The sequence below is a fragment of the Aplidium turbinatum genome, chromosome 5, assembly GCF_918807975.1.
Source record: "Aplidium turbinatum chromosome 5, kaAplTurb1.1, whole genome shotgun sequence".
Classification (NCBI taxonomy): Eukaryota; Metazoa; Chordata; class Ascidiacea; order Aplousobranchia; family Polyclinidae; genus Aplidium; species Aplidium turbinatum.
In genome coordinates this window covers 619123-638365 of record NC_137476.1, presented here as the reverse complement: position 1 = coordinate 638365, position 19243 = coordinate 619123, and the positions used below count along the sequence as shown (strand labels likewise).

The window sequence follows — 19243 nt, the reverse complement described above, 5'->3', positions numbered from 1 at the left end:
ACTTGGTAAAGGCGGTTGAATTTAGAAGTTATATATTCACTTTTTCTTTCAAAGAGAAGGTGAAAAAAGAAAAAATACGCACCAGCGCGCATGCGCAGTAAAAGCGACGTAAAGATTAAAAAAAAGGCATGGAACGGCTGTATTTACGGCGCCGTAAACGTAGCCACTTCCTATTTAATAGGCCTAAAACTAGCCTAATAAAATAAGTAACAATATTATTGTCAAAATCATGCTTTACTTTGCGCCCATTGCGACAAAGTACGTACGATACAACAGGAAGCAGCAAAGTGAAATATAGCTGCTCCCCTTATTTCGGCGTGTCTTTTCTTTTTTGCCGAGACACAGCCGCGTGCGTGCTCTGGATCGGTTTCAAACTCACATCCTTTTAGACGTCGCACAGACGTTCTCACTTCTCACCACTCATTCATGCAGTCTCCCGAGTCCCAACTTCCCAGTCCCCAGCTGATCCAAAGCAAATTTGCAACAGTGTTGCCACGCAAAAAATTGCTACATCGCTGCAAACGTTATTCACAAATCCCTACATGTCCCCTCACGAAATTTGGCATTGATTATTCAATGTCAATATAACAAAACGCCTACTATAGCTTAATGAATTACAACTAATCCCACTTAATTGGCTACGTTTATTTGGGCCAACTATTTAAACAACAGAAAAACAATATTGCTAGCTTTGTAAATCGGTGTTGCAGCTCTTCTAACTCCTATATCAATGCGTTAATGACCTCTGAGTGTTTCGCTCGTTCAATGTATTTACAGCATTATAACCGTACAATGCTTGTTGTTTGATTTTCAATTATTCCATTTGTATGTGTGTGCTGGCGTGTTTCTATGGACCTCTATCTTCTGGTCTGAACCAAATAAATAAATAAATATTTTCGACATAGGCTTCTTCTTCAACAGATTGATCATGTTTGATTAGCTGTGATCACCCTATGATGAACTGCCTCCATTTTGTTCTGTCTTTTGTTTTTATTAGTGTTTCCGGCATGCTTTTTATTTCTGTAATTTGCTTGATATTGTTTTCATTTCATTTTTTGTCGTCCTTTTGTTCGTTTGCCTTGCACCATCCCAGTCAACATTGAATTTTCCAACGAGTTGCTTCTTGCTATGTGTCCGAAATATCTCAATTTTCTGAGGCTAATGTTGTATAGCCTACCTAAATTGGGCTACCTAAATTGTAAATTATGAGCTTGTAACGGACAGTAGGTAACTTAACTTATCCACTTATAACTAGCTGTAAATCTAGTCTACAGCGACATTTCGAGCACAACAATGTGGCAGAAATGATCCGAGAACGAGGTCTGTAGGCTACTTCTTTATTACATGTATGATTTTTATTGTCACCACATAACTTAAAAGATTGCAATCGTCTTTCCACAACAGAACATAATTCAAATCATAAGTCCAACCCAGGAAACTGCACACTGAACGTTGACTGACGGAGCCAGAAGTAATATCACTACTGTACCAAAATCATATTATAGTGAGCTGCACCAAATTTATAGCATACTCTGACATACTCCCTACACCAAAAGTAAAATTCTCTGTAGCCTATAGGCTACATAGTCGCTGAGGAATCAAGCATCTGTAGGCTAAAACGTTGAAGAGACGAAAAACTACGCATAGCCTACCGGTAGGCTATGTGATTGAAACTGCCGGTTGCAAGAATGCTTTTAGCTTATTAACATGCAAGTTCTTGAGGAAATCAACGCAACGCAAATCCCTAATCACGCTTCAGAATCCTGAGGCACAACTACAAAGTTACTTGAATTACTGGGTAACGTTACATATATGCAGTAGCGTAGCCAGGAATTTTGAAAGGGGGGGGGTTTGACGACCTAGCGGCGGGGGGTCTGGGGGGCCTCCCCCAGAAAATTTTAAAAAATTGCTTTGAATTTGGTGCATTCTGAGAGCATTTTCAACAAGAATGTGAGTATGAATATTCCTGTAAAATGGTGCTGTCCGGTGGCATAGCAAAAGCTTTCCCAGTCCGAGGATAAAGATTCAATCAATCAATCAATCAATCATGTTTTCTTCGGCATTTTTCGGAAATAAAGCTAAGTCTCTATGTTTTCTTGTTGCTAATTCCTGGCTGAGATGTTTGGTATTGGAAAAACTCGCTCTTTTAATGCAGTTTTGTTTAAAATTAGGCAATTTTTTTTAGACTGAAAGCATCATTCTCCATATCGTGACGTCACACGTGTGCCAAAGGGGGGGGTTGTAACCCCCAACCCCCCCCCCCCCCCCCCCCTTGGCTACGCCACTGCATATATGCAAAAGAACGACAATTTCATGACGGTAACAAACCTAAGGAAAGTTGAAAAAACCTGTAGCGGACAACGGGTAGCTTAACTTATCCGCCCATACCTAGCTGTAAAACTAGTCTACAGCGACATTTCGAGCACAACAATGTGGCAGAAATGATCCGAGAACGAGGTCTGTACTTCTTTATTACATGTATGATTTTATTCTCACCACATAACTTAAAAGATTGCAATCGTCTTTCCACAACAGAACGTAATCCAAATCATAAGTCCAACCCAGGAAACTGCACACTGAACGTTGACTGACGGAGCCAGAATTAATATCACTACTGTACCAAAATCATATTATAGTGAGCTGCACCAAAAATTATACAGTACTCTGACGTACTACCTACACCAAAAGTAAAATTCTCTGTCTGTCGAATGGTCGGCCAAAACGCGATATACATAGTCGCTGAGGAATGAAGCATCTGTAAGCTAAAACGTTGAAAAGACGAAAAATTACGCATATGTGATTGAAAGGTACCGGTTGAAAGAATGCGTTTAGCTGATTGGCATACGATTTCTTAAGAGGCAAGCAAATTCCTAATCATACTTCAGGAAGCCCAAAGCACACTTGCCAAACTACATGAATTGCTTGACTTACTGGGTAACATCACATATATGCAACAGAACGATAATTTCAAGGCGGTAACAGGCGTTTAAGAAAAGTTGAAAAGACCTAAGGTGAAAATCCCGAAGCACAATTGTAGATTTCACGATGGTGACAAACCTAAGGAATGTTGAAAAGACCTAAGGTGAAACGCAGGGCGCTACAGACCTAAGGTGAAACGCAAGGCCCTACAAGCCCAAGAGTAGGCTATGGTTGATTGGTTGATTTTGAATCTTTATCCTTGGTTGGTTGTTTTTAAATGTTTATCCACAGACTGACAAAGCCTTGATAGGTTATTCCTGGTAGTTTTGCATAGGGGAAGGTGGGGTAAAATCAGCACCTTTTTGCTTAAGTCGCTTTTACAAAAGAACGGTTTGTTTTGGAAAATTTTAATAGGGTGAACTTAAAGCACTAGTGAATCAGCTACATTTTAGATTGAGTTTTATCACTTTGCAATTTTTATATTTTTTTATATTGATACTTATTCGCGTGTTGCTCAACTTACCCCGGCATAAATTGTATGGGGTAAATTGAGCAATGACCTGGGGTAAGTTGAGCAATTCGATTAAGTGGAAGCATTCCCCTGTCAGTTTGTTTGTATAATTGCGAGGCATTAGCCTATGCTTTACAACACAACACTGTTTTTTATCCAATACGAACCTAAAAAGACACAAATTTAACAGTTCAAACATTAAATAAGCTAGGGCTATTTCTTTTGGGGTAAGTTGAGCAACTGCTCCAACATACAGTACTTCAACTAGCATTGCACACTTTACTCCATCCTGATTTTTGTGACAAAATTACAAATTTTTTAAAAAACTACAAGACTAACCAACCTGAACGTTTTATTGAATATCCTCACACTTTATGCTTACCAATACAAAAAAAACAGATTTGATTTACATAGTGTAACAATAAAGTTATTCAGTTTTTGGCAAAAAAATAAAAATTTCGTATTTTTGACATAAGAAATATAATCTGATATAATTACGTGCCATTGTAAAATGCAATTCTCAGTGGACATAACAAATACATTGAATGAAGTGGCATTATGAGTGATACATCCAGAATAAAAATAAAAAAATTCCGCCGACTCGTTTTTCCAAAAACAGGTGTTGCTCATCTTACCCCATTGCACACTTTACCTCAGTCTCCCCTACTTGTAGAGGCTTTTGACGCAGGATTAAACGAGCATGAACGAGCAGGATTAAACGAACACCGAGATTAAACGAGCATGAAACGGCGGTACCGTAAGGAAAGAAAAGTCAATTATGAAAACTTTTTTTTCAGACAAAAGCTAGTCCTTGAGCTTTCCTCGTGCCAATTTATAACGTCACTTTATTAAACACAACACATTAATTTCTTCCAGTGCTGCAGTGGAGAGGTATTTTTGGATTGGAAAAGACGTGCTGAAGCAAAAGCGGGCAGAACTCAACAACTCGCATTTGGAAATGCTCGTGTTTTCGAAAGATGCGTGACAATAAATTTCACCTGAACGTGGTTTCTATAACGACATGGTTTGGTTTGGTTTTGAATCTTTATCCTCGGACTGACAAAGCCTTGATAGGTTATTCCTGGTACTTGTTCGCATACTTGTAGAGGCACTTGACGCAGGGCCGGTTACCGAGATTGGCAGAGTGAAGTTTTCCGATTGTTGAAGTCTTGTTGCCGAGAAATTATTCCATTCACTAGGTGCCGCTGAATGGAGAGCAGTCCTGAAATGCGTTGCTCAAGCGCACGCCCCGAGAGTCGAAGCTTGAACGCTTGAAAGCTTGAAAGCTTGAACCAGGGGTTCCCAACCTTTTTCGCTGTTCGTACCCTTTTGTCAGGTCAGAGCATTCTTCGTACCCCCGAAAAATTTCTGATTGAATTTTTCAGGCATATGCCAAATTACCAAAAGAAATTAAATGTCAGTTATTTTGTTTGTCACTTCTCAGTGAGATATTTGTTGCTGCTTCATTGATAAAATTCGCTCAAACGATGGTTTGATTTTACTCAAGGCAATACGAAATCATCCTCCAGTTGCAGACGATTTCTGTACTTATTCTTGATATACATCATGGTCGAATAGCCACTTTCACAGTAGGCTAATAAGTTGTTGAGAAGAGAATTAACACTGTCATGGCTTCCATAGCAAGACTTGGGAAGGCTTTGTAGCAAAACACCAAAAATCTTCTAACTTTGATTTTTCAAATAGCAGTTTCAATTTTTTGCAGCTTTTCATTTCGATGATGTTCTCCTTCAAATTATCCTCATCCGTCATTTTTGTTGAATCAAAAAGAAATGGATTTATAATCCCATGCTGGAAATAATTCAACTCACCAGCAAAAAAGTAACCATTGAAACAATCAACCAGCATCTTTATCGAAACAATCAACCAGCATCATGTTGTTCGTTATTTGTGCATTTGCAGTTTGTGTATTATTTCGTTGTTTTGGATATTGACAGCTTTGTCTGATGCAAATAAATATTATTACATGGGAAATAATTTCAGTTTTGACATTTTGCAGCAAAGAGTTATTTGCAATTTAATCAAGAAAAAGAAAATTAGCAAAGTTTCTGGTTAGCCTACCGGTAGCCTACTTAATTTTTGCTAAAAATTGTTAAAGTTTTGATAAAGGTGCATTTACAATGAAGTTTAGGGGCATTGGAACCAGACGTGCAGGCGACAGGAGCCGGAGTTTTGAAATGAGGAGCCAGTCACGGGTAGGCCTATCGATCGACCGAAGGTGGATTGAAGTGGGAGTCTAAAATGTTTAGCAAAATAGGAGAGCCGGACTGAATACTTTTGTAACTAGTTACTTTTGTAACTAGTTACTTTTGTAACTAGTTACTGCCCACCTTTGTTCAGAACTGAAGCAGGTTTGAAGCTGAACAAACCTTTAATCCAAAAGTGAACAACTGTTGGAACATACGACTTTCGTGGATGCAACCTTGTCTGAATTAAACCGGTAGATGGAGCATATTCAATTTGCAATGCCCTCAGCACTTACACTGGCATGCAACAGCAAATTCGTCTTCTGTAATTAAATGGCCTCACGAGTAGATGGAGAAGCTCTGACATGTTGATCAATGTGATGACCTCTGATGCTTTATCTACGCAAAATGTGCTACAATGCTTACGGTGACTGCTATAACATGATTGTTATTTGAATGGTTTCAGATATTTTCTGTTGCACATCAAGAAAGCTTGCGTTGTGAAAGCAAGGTTAAAAAACCTATTGAAACTTCGTCACGTAGTTACTGGTACCGTAGATGCTTCCAGAATAAGTTAATTGCAGTTGATGTTTTGCGAGAGTTGGAAACATTTTTGAGTTTGCAGCAGCAGAAAAAAGATGCCTGGACGTCGGTGGCTTAACCAAGTTACTGCTGTAACCAAGTTACTGCTGTAACCAAGTTACTGCTGTCAACAATTTTTTACATTTGACTTTTCTTCAAAGCATTGGCACGTGGCAACCTGATGATTGTATTTTAACCGAAACAAAATCTCAGGCTCTGCAGCCTCTTTGGAATTGTTGTGACTTTTCTGCCTATTTTGCTTAGAGTAATGTAAAGGAGAAGCAAGCACAAAACATTTTCATTCATGCTGTCATTCAAATAACCTCCTGCTAATTGAGCAGAGATTGTTTTGTTAATTTATTTTTGTTGATATAACTTTGTGTTCAAGGATTGGCCTGCAAGTCTAAAGCAATGAACAAAGGTGTCGAAAGCAAAAGGTTGGTTTGCCTCAACTGATCTAGGGATGGTAGAAGTAGGGGATTGCTCACTCAAAAGTAAGGTGGACAACTGGAGGGTCACAATGTTATGACAAAAATTGATGCAACTACAGCTTGTGGTCTACTGCCATATGTCGCATACTCACGTGCAGTTTAGCCTATATGACCTGCCCACGTGTGTACAAAGTGTGTATCGCCAAAATAAATGTAGGAAATATGTGATATCATGTTCATTTAATAGTATTCAAGTCATTATAATGCAGGAGTAGACTTCACGCAACACCGGCAACGGTAAGTAGCCTCACACTGCTGTAGTGAGGTTTTGCAGATTTTTTAGCACCCAAAATTTTAACCAAATATAGCAATTCATTTGATGAGAATAAATTTACCTAATAGTAAAGAAAACGTTGTGCAGTTCTGTTAATTTTTAAACTTCTTAGTGACCCTCCAGCTGTCCATTTCGTAGGAAAAATCATTAAAGTGAGTCGTCCCGGTATTCTACTGTCCCTAAACTGATCCTACAGACTTCTTGATTATTGTCACCAGGAATAGCTATTATCTATTTGCCCCAAACAGTTTTGTGCAAAACAAAACTACGTGGCATAAAGTAATAGGCTAGCCTAAGTGCAACTGCAGATCAGGGGGCAGGGGCGAATCCACCAATTAGTTTTAGGGGGTGAAGGGATGGCGATTCCAACTAAATACAACGATGTGTAGTCTAGAAATTAATATGACTTTCTGAATAAAATTAGCCTACTTTTTTATGATTTAGGGAGTTTTAAGTTTTGGATCCGCCGCTGAGTGAACATAATTTTTCTCACAGTTTCACAAAACTATTTTCATGTCATTAACTTTAAGACAAACTTATTTTGCCACAACTTTTAGGATGGCTGGAGAAACTGAAAATGAAGAAACCTTTAGTCTTGCATCTGACGTCGTAGCTAAGGAGGAAAAAGAATGTGATCATACACCACTAGATAGCGATAAACCTCAACTCGAACAAACGACCGACATGGACGATTCGTCACAAGCGGACGACGATGCATCGCGCCTTGTTGACAATGGACCCACAGTTTGGCAGATGCTTCAGGAGGCAGTTCAAGATATTGGTGGGTATTTAAGGAAACCGGGACCTATTCAGGAGAACGACACATCATCCGACGATACCAATGGAGAGTTCCCGGAAGCAAACTCATCATGCAAACAAGGTAGATGAGTTCTAACGATCGATTCGTCTGTGACATCACGAGTGAAGTGTAACGATTATATAGGATCTATTAGGCTACGATCTCTCCGCGGAGGCCTCAAGATATTGCAATTTATAGACTACTTGTTTAATTCGCGCCAAGTGCTTGACAATGAGTTGAAATGTTTTAAAAGCAACTCAATCCAAAGATCCAAAATATCCCCACAATCAATCATTAATGTTTCTTGGATCAGGCTTTGTTACTGCCATATTTCCGTAGACTATAGGCCTACCCAGCCAATACGATAATGCGGCAACACTTTTGCATTTAACTAAACAAACTAGTCAAAACTAATCCAAAATATCCCCACAATCAATCATTAATGTTTCTTGGATCAGACTTTGTTACTGCCATATTTCCGTAGACTAGGCCTACCCAGCCAATACGATAATGCGGCAACACTTTTGCATTTACAGGTTTCCTCACGCCCGAAGGATCACCGGCCGTATTTTATTTTGTTGTCGTCTTATTCGGTTGTGGAGTTCTATCGACCCTGTATCTTCAAACCTCTTCCGAGGTCGGAGCATATGTGGGAACCTTCTTTGCTGGATTTCTTCTTGGGTCCAATGGGAATTTTAGGACTCAGGAACAGACAATTCCTGGCCACTCACTAAGAACTTCTCTTTCACCGGAGTTGTGCTCATCAGATGAAAGTCATCAAGAAAAGACGGAAGTTGATCCCATGTCACCGGATCCCGCTGCAGAAGAGGACGTGAATCGTGCTGCAGGACGGTGGGAAAGGATGTTTGGAAGAAGCAAATATTTCAGGCAACCCAGTCACTTGAGATCGATTACTTTGGATAGGCTTGAAAGACAAGGAGAGAGCTAAATGTTTAATTCCTACATTTTTCTTAAGTATCCGCGTTGCTGTTTACTTTGTCAATAAAAGTGTCACTAGCTAAAAACTACAAACACCTGCAAGCCACAAAAGTGTGTAGTGTCGGTAAAATAGGTAAACAATGCAAGCTTTAAGTAAAATAACTTTAACAGAAAACAACAATAAGCACAATATTAGGTTTTTGTGTAGGCCCTAATGTGCAAATCTCTGAGAATTTGAACGAGGTGTTGTAAAAGCTGAACGAATTAATTCCACCAAGTGTTAATTTGTTAAAATCGCATAATTTGATTTTACAAACTTCATTTCAGAAAATAGAGAATCAAAACAATAGCCATTGTCCTGTTAAATATAGAAATGCCATTTACTGGTCTTTTACACTCTGTGGAACCTACTGTATCTCCAAAACCCAATAGTAGAATGGCATTAACTATAATTATTTTTGGTGGCATGTCCTCTTGTATTTCAATCAGTTCCATTCCAACAACAGACATGTTTGCAACAAACGGTTGGCGAAGTGGCGTTGAATAGATTTGCAAGGATATTAAAGCATGGGCCCAGCTCCTGCAAATCTGACATGAAACTCCTTTTGTAGGCTTTACAATTTATTTTTGTATTCTTCCAATTTGTGATCTAAGCTTGCCTCTTCAGAAAAGCATTTTGTTCACATTCTAACACTGAGAAAATGAAAGCTTTGATATTATGTCTCATCGAAACAAACTATTTCGGAAACTTAAACTCGTTTAAGCTGTTTGAGTTGTAAGGAAGCAACACTGACGCAATTTTGAATATTACTTTCAGCTAGAAGAGCCACAAAATATGTTGCAGTTTGCCCACCGTTGATTTACGAGATGTTGCAGACCCATGATTTACGTTATAGCAAACAGTGATGAATGTTCATTGTTTTCAACTTTGTGCAAAATGATTTTCTCCTAATATTAGCGTTAAAAAAACTCAATTGTTGTAAACAAAAAAATTGATAAATCGTTTTCCACCCAGTTAACCTACCACAGCTTTCACCAGTGATTATGTAGGCTACAATAGCGATTGATGGTTTTCGAATTTTTTCTGTTTGTATTGCTTTTGTTTGTTTGTTTGTTTATCTTTATCCTGCATTGCGGGAAAGCGGACTTGAGCGCTATGCATCGGTGTACGCCTTCCGACGTACACCTGACCCACGCTGCAGCCGACGGCAATGTCTGTTTCCGGTTGTCTACTTTACTTATGACTTAAATTTGGTACTACCCATTACTCGAAATCGATCACTGGGTAGAGGCAATTATCGTAAAGTTTCTTGCCTAGAGAAACAACAGCAAGTGCGGGTGACTGGAGTCGAACATGCAGGCTTTTTTGTTATTCAAACGGCGAGGCTGTTTGAAAGAGATCAAAAATTGTGACACTTAGAGGTGAAAGTCGTGCCCTGTTTCTTTTTATTCTAACAAAACTCAACTGACTGAATGTAGGCAGCCTACTGAAGTTGTGGTTGTTAGTTTTTACATCAAACACAAGCATTTTTAAATGGGTGAGATATCCCATTGAATGTGGTATTTGACTTTAGTGTATGCCTGCTTATAATTTTGCCCAGTTTTTGAATCTGGAAACATAGGCCTAAGGTAGAATCATTTTGAATCAGATTTTGCGCTTGTAAAAGAAAAATTGTTCGCCCGGCTCAAGATCACGTGACGCTGGTTCGACTCTCGGGGTGTGCGCTTGAGCAACGCATTTCAGGACTGTTCTCCATTCAGCGGCACCTAGTGAATGGAATAATTCTCCGGCAACAACACTTCAGCAATCAGAAAACTTCACTCTGCTAATCTCGGTAACCGGCCCTGCGTCCAGTTTGCGAATTACTACCAGAAATGGGCTAACCTATTAAAGCTTTGTCAGTCCGAGGATAAAGATTCAAAACCAACCATAATCACAAAGGTGAAAAACTTACAAGATTTGTGCATGAAGTAGCCTACCTGATCTTGAGTTAAAACAATTAGTTTTGGTTTATTCGATGCGGCTAATTGAAAAGAATCACTTTTAACAACAAATAAGTTACCAGTACTCGTTGAGATTTTTCATCATTTTTGTGGGATTTTTTTCATGCGACTTGTCGAAATTTGCCGTTGCCACTGCTTAGACAAAACTGTCGTGCTTGTAGATGGGAAGCATAAACATTAACAAGTAACTTAACACAGGCGTATGCACAATTGCGCATATAATTAAGCTCTGTTTAGAGAACATACACACCATTTGTTGACCTGACGCTCATATCACAACAGGGGAAAGTAGGAGAACATCAATTTGTTTTGTGATAATTTTAAGCCAATTATGACAAAATTGAAAATTTAACATGATTTTATGCCGAGTGGAACTCCTGCTAGTGGATGATATAATTAACAGTGAAGCCTTCATTATGTCAATGTCGGTGACCCGACCTGAGTCAGTGGTTCAAAGCTTCCAGTACACTTCCCGAGCACCTGATTGGTCGGTAAGTTCGTCTGGCAACACTGTACTGTCTACGAGCAACAAACCACCAGAGTTTTTAGAGTTTTATTGGCGGTCACTCGCGTGGACGGCGATAACCGTCCAATGGATTCATCGCATGTGTTACCAAAAGCAGAAATGCAAACAATTTACTAAATTTCATTTGGAATCCAGCCTGGTTGTCCGGCAAGTACCAGTCACGTGACTCCACGGCGAGAAGGACACGATTGCATCAGCAGCGAGAGCATGTTTGATCTTGGATAAAATGGCGATAAAAATATGGAAAGAAAATAAAGCTATCGGGGTTAGGTCACTTGTACCGTTATCAATTGCACAACGATTACGTCATAATAAAGATAATTATATGAATGCTTTGTACAAAAGTTAAAATATGAAATGTGATGAACAAAATAGGAGCAGGACGCAAACAGAGGAGCAAAGCAAGGTACACAAAGTGCTCGCACGATGATTGGTACCGGAAAATAAACCTTAACTAGACAAGTGGTCGATTCAACTCGCTGTGGCGTCATAGGTAGCAGCGTTGACGCCGCAGGACAATAAAGTGCGACAGCCAGAGAAGTCGATGATCATCGCTGCTTCTTTATGAAGAGAAAGAGCATCGCTACTTCTTTATGAGGAGGAGCATCATTACTTCTTAATGAAGAGGAGGAGCGTTCGGTTCTCATCCTCCAGAAGCTTGTTGTTGTGTCTCAGCTCCTTGTTTTCCTTCTCCAGTTGACACAGATCCTGAACAGAGGATGTGAGGTCAGCGATCCATGCCAACAGACTTTCCCATCGAGATGAGTAAACTTACCTCATCCATATCTTCTATTTCCTTCCTCAGCTTGGAGATGGTCGCCTCAGCTGCTTCCAATCGCGTTTGGGTATCGCTGTCCTGACCACGGTTACCTGGCAACTAACACAGCCATTGTTTAATGCGAGCAACACGATAAGCAGGCTGTGACATCACTGAGACAGCGGCTGCAGCCGAAGCACGTGTGACGTCATGTTCCATAAATACCCGCGAGGGCATATCACGGCGCGCGAAGTCGTGACGCGATAGACATGAGCTATCAATCAAACTCGATGCTTATTGACTCTTGTGGAAACCACTGCTGACTACAGCATGCTGTAGCTGACATTGTTGCTTCTGAGAACATTTGAGTTGGCAGTGGCGCCCACACAACCCTGTCTATTGAAGCAGAGGTAGCAACGACGCACAATAGATGAAATGTTACATAACAATATACGACGCTTACTGGGGGAGCATCGTCATTTCTCCTACTGGGTGGCACTGACGATGTTGACGTCTTGATGATTGAAACTTGCGATGATTTGTACGTCCCGTTGCTATCGTGAACTGACGATGACACTTTGGATATGGCCGACGATGACCTGCACAAAGATCATCATCAGTGTAAACATATCTACCAAGCCACGAACGGCGAGCCAGTTGCATTTCGAAGCGTTTTTGTTTCTTATTCGACAAGACGAAACCTTTAACTTTTAGAATCAAATCGGCCTCTTCACGGCTTGGCATTGAAATGAAAAATTCTCAATCAGGGGTGGTAACATATCGAAGGCGTACGAGGCTCGTTCCTAGGGGGTGCGTAGTTGAGGAGTTATTACAGTTAGGTACAAAATTGTGTAAGAAACTTGTGACTTTTTACCAGACACTTGATGCCATTAAAAGCAGGAAGCGAAGCAAACAAATTGAACTTGTTGATACACAGCAAACGCCAGGTACGCCATGTATAGTACACATGTGCACAGTATATTGGTGCTAATAAGGATCTGCTAATACATCAAGTAAAATAGACAACTTTTCGCGCCTCCACAACAGACCCCTCGCAGTCGGAGAGTAGCCTGCCGTGTTAGTTCATTAAAAAAATGAAAAGATGCAGGAAACGCATTAGTTTTGTTATTTAGCCTGCACAGTGTACAAGAGAATGTTACTTTTCCACTCCTCTAGAACGGGTTGCGAAAACTGGGCCGTGATGTCAAAGCGGCTCGGACAAGGAAAGTGAAACAACATGTGAAGGCTGATTATTCAAGGATGCCTTTACTACGAGACTATTGAACTAGGGCAACTGGGTCATATACTAAACTGCTCTGCTGCGTTTAACGCAAAACATGCGCAAGCATTGCGGGGTACTAACTAATATAGGTAGAAGAGAAACTACAAAAAGGCAATTCGACCGACACAATGAGTGAAATTGTAGTGACGCCAAACCGTTCAATAAATTTATTAAAATTACATTTCGACACAGTCACCCTACAACCTCAGTACGCGGCCAATCAGCCTCAACACGACACCGACGTCACAAAGCCTATTATGACGTCACAGGACAGGTGATAAATCAGTGGTTCGCTGATGAGACGACCGCGAATGTCAACAACGCCGCCTTGATCAGTTTAAAGTAAACACCAAGGCGATGAGGTGCGACCGGCCGCAAACCAAGTGCAGCCGACCCAAATCACGGCCCAGTGTTGAAATGTAAGTGGCGCGGTTGCATTGTTCCTGATGGTATCAGTGTTGAAGGGTGACGAGCAGGGTTGATAAAAACACGGTTTTTTTTTAAAAAACCGTTTTTTTTGGGTTTTATTTAAAAAAGATACAAAAAAGGTAGATTCATGCTTATTTCATCTCAAATACTACTTTTTACCAATGAAGTACCTCTCACTCACAGTACATGCTGGCATAACTCAATAAAATATTGCATAAATGAGTTTTAGTGTAGTACAAAGTGGCATTGCTTGATTTTTGTGTACAGAAATATCCACTGTGTTTTCAATTTATCCTTGGAAATTTCCTTCACAATCACATCCTTAAGTCCTAATTTGAAGTTTGTTTTAAGTACCTTGTGGTACTTTGGTTCATTTTTTCAATTTTCTGATAAACATTGGACAAATATGATGCTCTGGGTTTTTTATGGGTTATTTTCTTTTTTTTAAGTGTGTTTTTTGAAAAAAACCCACTCGGTTTTTTTTGGGTCAGGTAAAATACCGACAACCCTGGTGACGAGAAGTGATAAATACATGGCCCAGTATCGTAACTATCATAAATCAAAACAACATCCACTGGAATAGCCGGATGGTTAGGAGGTGCTCAAGTCAGAAACGAAGGCCCCTAGAGCAGTGGTTCTCAACCGGGGGTCGCGGAAGCCAAGGGGTTCACGAAGCGAAAGTTCCCGAGTTTGCAGCAAGATTGATGAATTACGAAATTTAAAAATTGGTTGTGCTTAATTTGTGAATTACAGCGATTCTCAAACTGTGCGTCGCAATGCACTGGTTTCATGTCGTTTGAAATTTCAAAGGACATCGCACAAAGGTTTCCCAACTAAAAAAATATCATACAAATTAATTAAATTTTTTAATAAAACAATGTTCAACTTAATTCTGTTGAGACAGCAGATTGTTAATCAAAACTTGGAAATGCAAACGTTAGTCATCATTCTATCACCACTCACAGTTCTGCAATAAGTGTGATTAAAACGAATATTGATTACAACAAATGAAAAAGAGAAAAATTCTTTGTAACGGCGCAAAAACTCTATTAATTTTAGATAGAATTTATAGAAAAAAATTAAATCAGCATAGAGAATACTGATTTTTGATGCTGTGTTCCAACCCGGTAGCTCATAACATAACTTCGTCAATGTCATCATTCGTCAATGTCATCAGTCGTCATAAATGCGTCGCCAGTTCAGCAAATTCTTCTAAGTGGGTCGCTTCGAGACTTATGAAACTTTTGATTCCATTAGGAGACGCGATATAGGTTACCAAAATTTCAGATAAATATTTTTAGGGGTTTGCGACCACTTCGAAGGTACCAAAAGGGTCTGCCAAGTCGTAAAGGTTGAAAACCACTGCTCTGGAATGTTACCTTTTTGAATAGGCGGATGCGGGGGAAAGCTCGTTAGTTTGTGTGTTCGCTGCCGTCGTGTTGTTCAGCTCTGTGTCCACCTCCGTCTGGAACAAGCAATAACTGTGAAGTGAAAGTATTATCGGGAACTATGGAATTGGAAGAACACTCACATTGTGCTCCATGTCCTTTTTCTCTGATTCCTCAATGTCCTTCGGATTGACAACTCCAGTGCTTCGTCGCTTTTGGCGCAACATCCGCTTCTCTCTTTGCTGCTTCCCTTTCCTCGCACTTGCTCCACTCTTCTTTGAACTCTGCCTCGGAGGAGGAGTGTCGTCTTCTGGAGGAGGTGAGTCATCAACGGGAGGTTCGGTTGTAATTTTAGGAATAGGAGCCATGTTACGGGTTGTTTTGGATGCTGGGGAGGTTGTGGACAAAGTGTGTGTGCCTGGGTGGACAAATTGATTAGGCTGAAAATTGTCACAGCCAAGCAATCCAACCAGACTGTGTTTCGCCACCAAGCAAAGAACAATTGACGGATAAATGAAATTTGGTAAAGCATGTTGCTGGTGGATTGCTTGTTACAGAAGCCAGGTGTTCGCATAGCAAGATTGAGGAAACATTAAATACTTAATTTTTTCCAAATGTAACAGTAGCGGATAGGCGCTACATTTGCTTCAGCCGTGCTTCCGCTACTTTCTAATTTAAAGTGAAAAAGAAGTTTTTGCAGAGTTTTCATGGAACCAATGCAAAGTGGTCTGTATTGCTTCAGAAATAATCAACAACAATTCAAAAATGTTCTACACTTTATGATAGTAGGCTATTACAAAAAATTACTATCATGAAGGATAAGGGTATCCAGGGGTGTCTAACCTGCGGCCGGTCTGAGTTGTGTGCGGCCCACCAGTCATTTTTAATCTTAGTAGTATTTTTTAGAAAATTGCTAAAATTTAAAAAATACTAAAATTTAAAAATATATCATTTCATAAATTTTCTGAAATTCATGCCGCACTTCAACAACTTTCATACACGATACACCACCAGTGCAACCTGCAAGTGTGACACAGCACATATTGTTGCGAGCAGTTATGTTCATCAATGAAAAACATCAAAACTGCAGAGAAACAGACTGACCAAGAAACACTTAGCAAATATCCTCAAAATCAAGACAACGTCCTTCAATGCAAAACATCTTAGCTGAAAAACAATGTCAAAAATCTCATTGGCTTTATAATATAATTATATAGAAGTAAATTTCGGTTTCTTTTTATGTGTGTGTTATTTGTTCTTATTTTTCAAAGATGAAATTAATGAATTGTAATTGTTTTTCTTATGTACCCATTTTTCTTGAAATTTAATAGGTTCTGCAGCCCACTATAATTAAAACGTTAGACACCCCTGCTATGCAACTGCAAAGAGTTTACTAAGTTTCCAATAATTCAATATATCTTTTAGAAAGCCTACCAGCAAATCAGTGTACCTGCTGAATTGTTCTTCTCAAAGTTGGCAGCCATTGATTCAATCAATTTACTTTTGCGGTTTCTTCCTGAACTTTTGCCCTCTGCTGCAATAGAACATTATTACAACACGTGTTATCTGCTGCTGACAGCTTCAGCACATGATTGTGATCAGATATTGCAATGATTGAAAGACAAGCCAACATGCAACTTTCGATGGTTTTAATTCATTATTAGCTTCAATCACAAGAAAACAGGAATCCAACACTTCTACCTTATGAAATGAACATTATATGAGTTGAGTTTAGAAAATATTCAGGGACGGATGCAACCAACAAGTAACCTTCAAAGGGCGATTCCAACAAAGCACAATTATGTGTTTGTGTAGGTTTATATACATTGATCCGACCTTGTAAATGCGCCATGAATAAAGTTACTTTTCAGCCCTAATTGCCCCCTGGGTCAGGCGGGTCTGCTACTATTCGGTGGGTCCGATTCGGTGAGTCCGATTCGGTGAGTCCGATTTGGTGAGTCCAATTCGGTGAGTTCCTAACCTCAACTCCTAACCCCTAACCCTAAAACGGCAATGATAATTAGGCTACGGTACCCGATAATTTAAAAAAAAAATCAAAAAAATCCCCTATTAAGGGATCGGACTCACGGGATCGGTCTCACCGAATCGGACTCACCGGATCAAACTCACCGAAACGGGCCATTCCGGGGTGAGACACCAGAGGTTTGATTTCGTTTCTTAACATGTTTTATAGCCACAACTATATAGCCATTATGGTGATTTCCCTAACCACGAATATTTAGTAAAATAACCCGAAACACGAATTTTAAAATAAACTGTCTAATGTTTGTTTAAACTCAAAAACTGAAGTGGCACAGGTAAGAAGATTGTTATCCTTATTACTGCACTAAAAATTAGACCAAAACTGCTTTTCAGATTTCAGCAAATGTTTCACCTAGCCCAAAATCCTTTCCCAAATCAAATTGAAATTGCCACAACTAGCCATTACTATACAAATTACGCCGATAGCAAAGTGTTGCACAAAACAAACTAACTATTTCATCAAAACGAGGTCAACACTGCAATATAGAAGTAAAAACTTGGTGCTTCAAATTACACAAATTGTTTTCTCAATGACTTTGAACCGACCATGTGACATACCAGCGAGTTGCCTCCTGGAACCAGAAAAATCAAGATCAGCTTTTATGTCTTTGCCATCATCCACAGTGACGTCAGCATCTGGGTCATAAGACAAGTTTCAACATACATTACAATGGTAATTAATACAAGGCAGATCTTGCATACACACCAGAAACTTGGGGACGGCGGATTCTTCGTGCATTCCTGGAACGTTCGTCTGAAGTGTCAAATGTGCTCTTGCAAACATACAATGACATAGCGAGATCAGACCATTTACAGTACCTATATGAGGGTTGACAAACACAGCAAACCAGCGACAATACAAAATTAAGAAAGTTAAAAAAGTTAGTGCAAACCTGCAAAAGTGAATATAAATAAAAGAGAAATGTTCCCACAAATGGCAAGAGAACAACTTTGCAGAATTTGGAAGTCGCATGAATGGTGATGTAGAATTTTCAAAGTCACATGAATGGTGATGTAGAGTTTTCAAAGTCACATGAATGGTGACGCAGAATTTTCAAAGTCACATGAACGATGACAGAGAATTTTCAAAGTCACATGAGAGGCATTCCATTATAATTCAACAAATTTTAGACAGAAATGTAACCACTAGGTTTCAAAAGGTGTTGGTTTTGATATATTTTGTTGTTTTAAAAATTTGAACTTGGGCAAAAAAAAATTTTGAAAATCGGACAAGCGGTTTTTGAGATATCGCATTGTGAAATTTTGTTGTTGTCACTAGGTGGCGCTGTTGATGTGTCCAATGTTTTTTGATTTTAGGGTTATATTTGGGGTAGAAAGTTGGTTGAAGTGTCTATTCCACCATTTTTCATGATGCAGATTTCAAAAATGGTCTCAATTTTAGTCTAAAAGCATTAGCTAAGGAGTTATGGAACATTTAAAAAAAATTGGGGGACCAAATACCAACCCTCAAATTGTCATGTGGGTAACGAGATATCCCAAAAAAATTTCTGTTCTTCAAAGTTTCTTGCATATACTTCATGATAGTATTTTTATGAGACTTTTGTCCTTTTTGCACAATGCAACCTTATATCAAAGATCTATTAATGCAATATTTGTATGATGCTTGCTTATGATGTCACAATAACAAATTACAGATTTCCCCAAAAAACTTTTTTTTATTGTGAAAATTGCCCGGGAGAACAAAATTTGACTGCAATTTTGAAACAAAGGCTGGTTTTCCCGGGCAATTTTCACAACGAAATAAGTTTTTTTGGGAAATCTGTAATTTGTTATTGTGACATCATAAGCACGCATCATTCAAATATTGCATTAATAGATCATATAACTTCTCATGCAAGTCTTTAATAAAAGGTTGCATTGTGAAAAAAGGACAAAAGTCTCATAAATAAACAGTATATTATCATGAAGTATACGCAAGAAACTTTAAAGAACAAAAATTTTTTTTGGGATATCTTGTTACCCACATGGAAATTTGGGGGTTGGCATTTGGTCCCCCAATTTTTTTTAAATGCCACACAACTCCTTAGCTAATTCTTCTAGACTAAAATTGACATAATTTTTGAATTCTGCATCA

General features: G+C 39.2%; 2 protein-coding genes across 4 annotated transcripts; one reads left to right on the top strand and one right to left on the bottom strand.

Moving 5' to 3' along the window:
* Positions 1 to 6555: 6555 nt before the first annotated feature.
* LOC145771397 (uncharacterized) lies at positions 6556 to 8783 on the top strand. Its single transcript, XM_082583157.1, has 3 exons — positions 6556 to 6653; positions 7539 to 7861; positions 8317 to 8783. The coding sequence occupies exons 1-3, from the start codon at positions 6628 to 6630 to the stop codon at positions 8727 to 8729; spliced, it is 762 nt and encodes a 253-aa protein (XP_082439283.1). The 5' UTR covers positions 6556 to 6627; the 3' UTR covers positions 8730 to 8783.
* A 2479-nt stretch (positions 8784 to 11262) lies between these two features.
* LOC145770554 (uncharacterized) lies at positions 11263 to 18037 on the bottom strand. Of its 3 annotated transcripts, none has more exons than XM_082582234.1 (8): positions 17855 to 18037; positions 17707 to 17784; positions 16556 to 16639; positions 15249 to 15523; positions 15097 to 15182; positions 12470 to 12605; positions 12025 to 12126; positions 11263 to 11957 (listed from the first exon to the last, which is right to left on the bottom strand). In XM_082582234.1, exons 1-8 carry the CDS (start codon positions 17940 to 17942, stop codon positions 11859 to 11861), a joined length of 948 nt encoding a protein of 315 aa, XP_082438360.1. In that variant the 5' UTR covers positions 17943 to 18037; the 3' UTR covers positions 11263 to 11858. The 3 variants fall into 3 exon arrangements, with proteins under 3 accessions (XP_082438360.1, XP_082438361.1, XP_082438362.1); XM_082582235.1 differs by having other exon boundaries at positions 16556 to 16636; XM_082582236.1 differs by lacking the exon at positions 17707 to 17784.
* Positions 18038 to 19243: the final 1206 nt, after the last annotated feature.

Bases quoted from the DNA above. Each gene is read 5' to 3' on its own strand.
- LOC145771397 (XM_082583157.1), top strand. From the start codon at position 6,628: ATGAACAAAGGTGTCGAAAGCAAAAG. The intron at 6,654-7,538 runs GTTGGTTTGCCT...CACAACTTTTAG, and splicing joins AAAGGTGTCGAAAGCAAAAG to GATGGCTGGAGAAACTGAAA. The intron at 7,862-8,316 runs GTAGATGAGTTC...TTGCATTTACAG, and splicing joins AAACTCATCATGCAAACAAG to GTTTCCTCACGCCCGAAGGA.
- LOC145770554 (XM_082582234.1), bottom strand. From the start codon at position 17,942: ATGTCATTGTATGTTTGCAAGAGCACATTTGACACTTCAGACGAACGT. The intron at 12,606-15,096 runs GTAACATTCCAG...ATCTTTGTGCAG, and splicing joins GCATCCGCCTATTCAAAAAG to GTCATCGTCGGCCATATCCA. The intron at 12,127-12,469 runs GTAAGCGTCGTA...TGGCTGTGTTAG, and splicing joins GAAATGACGATGCTCCCCCA to TTGCCAGGTAACCGTGGTCA.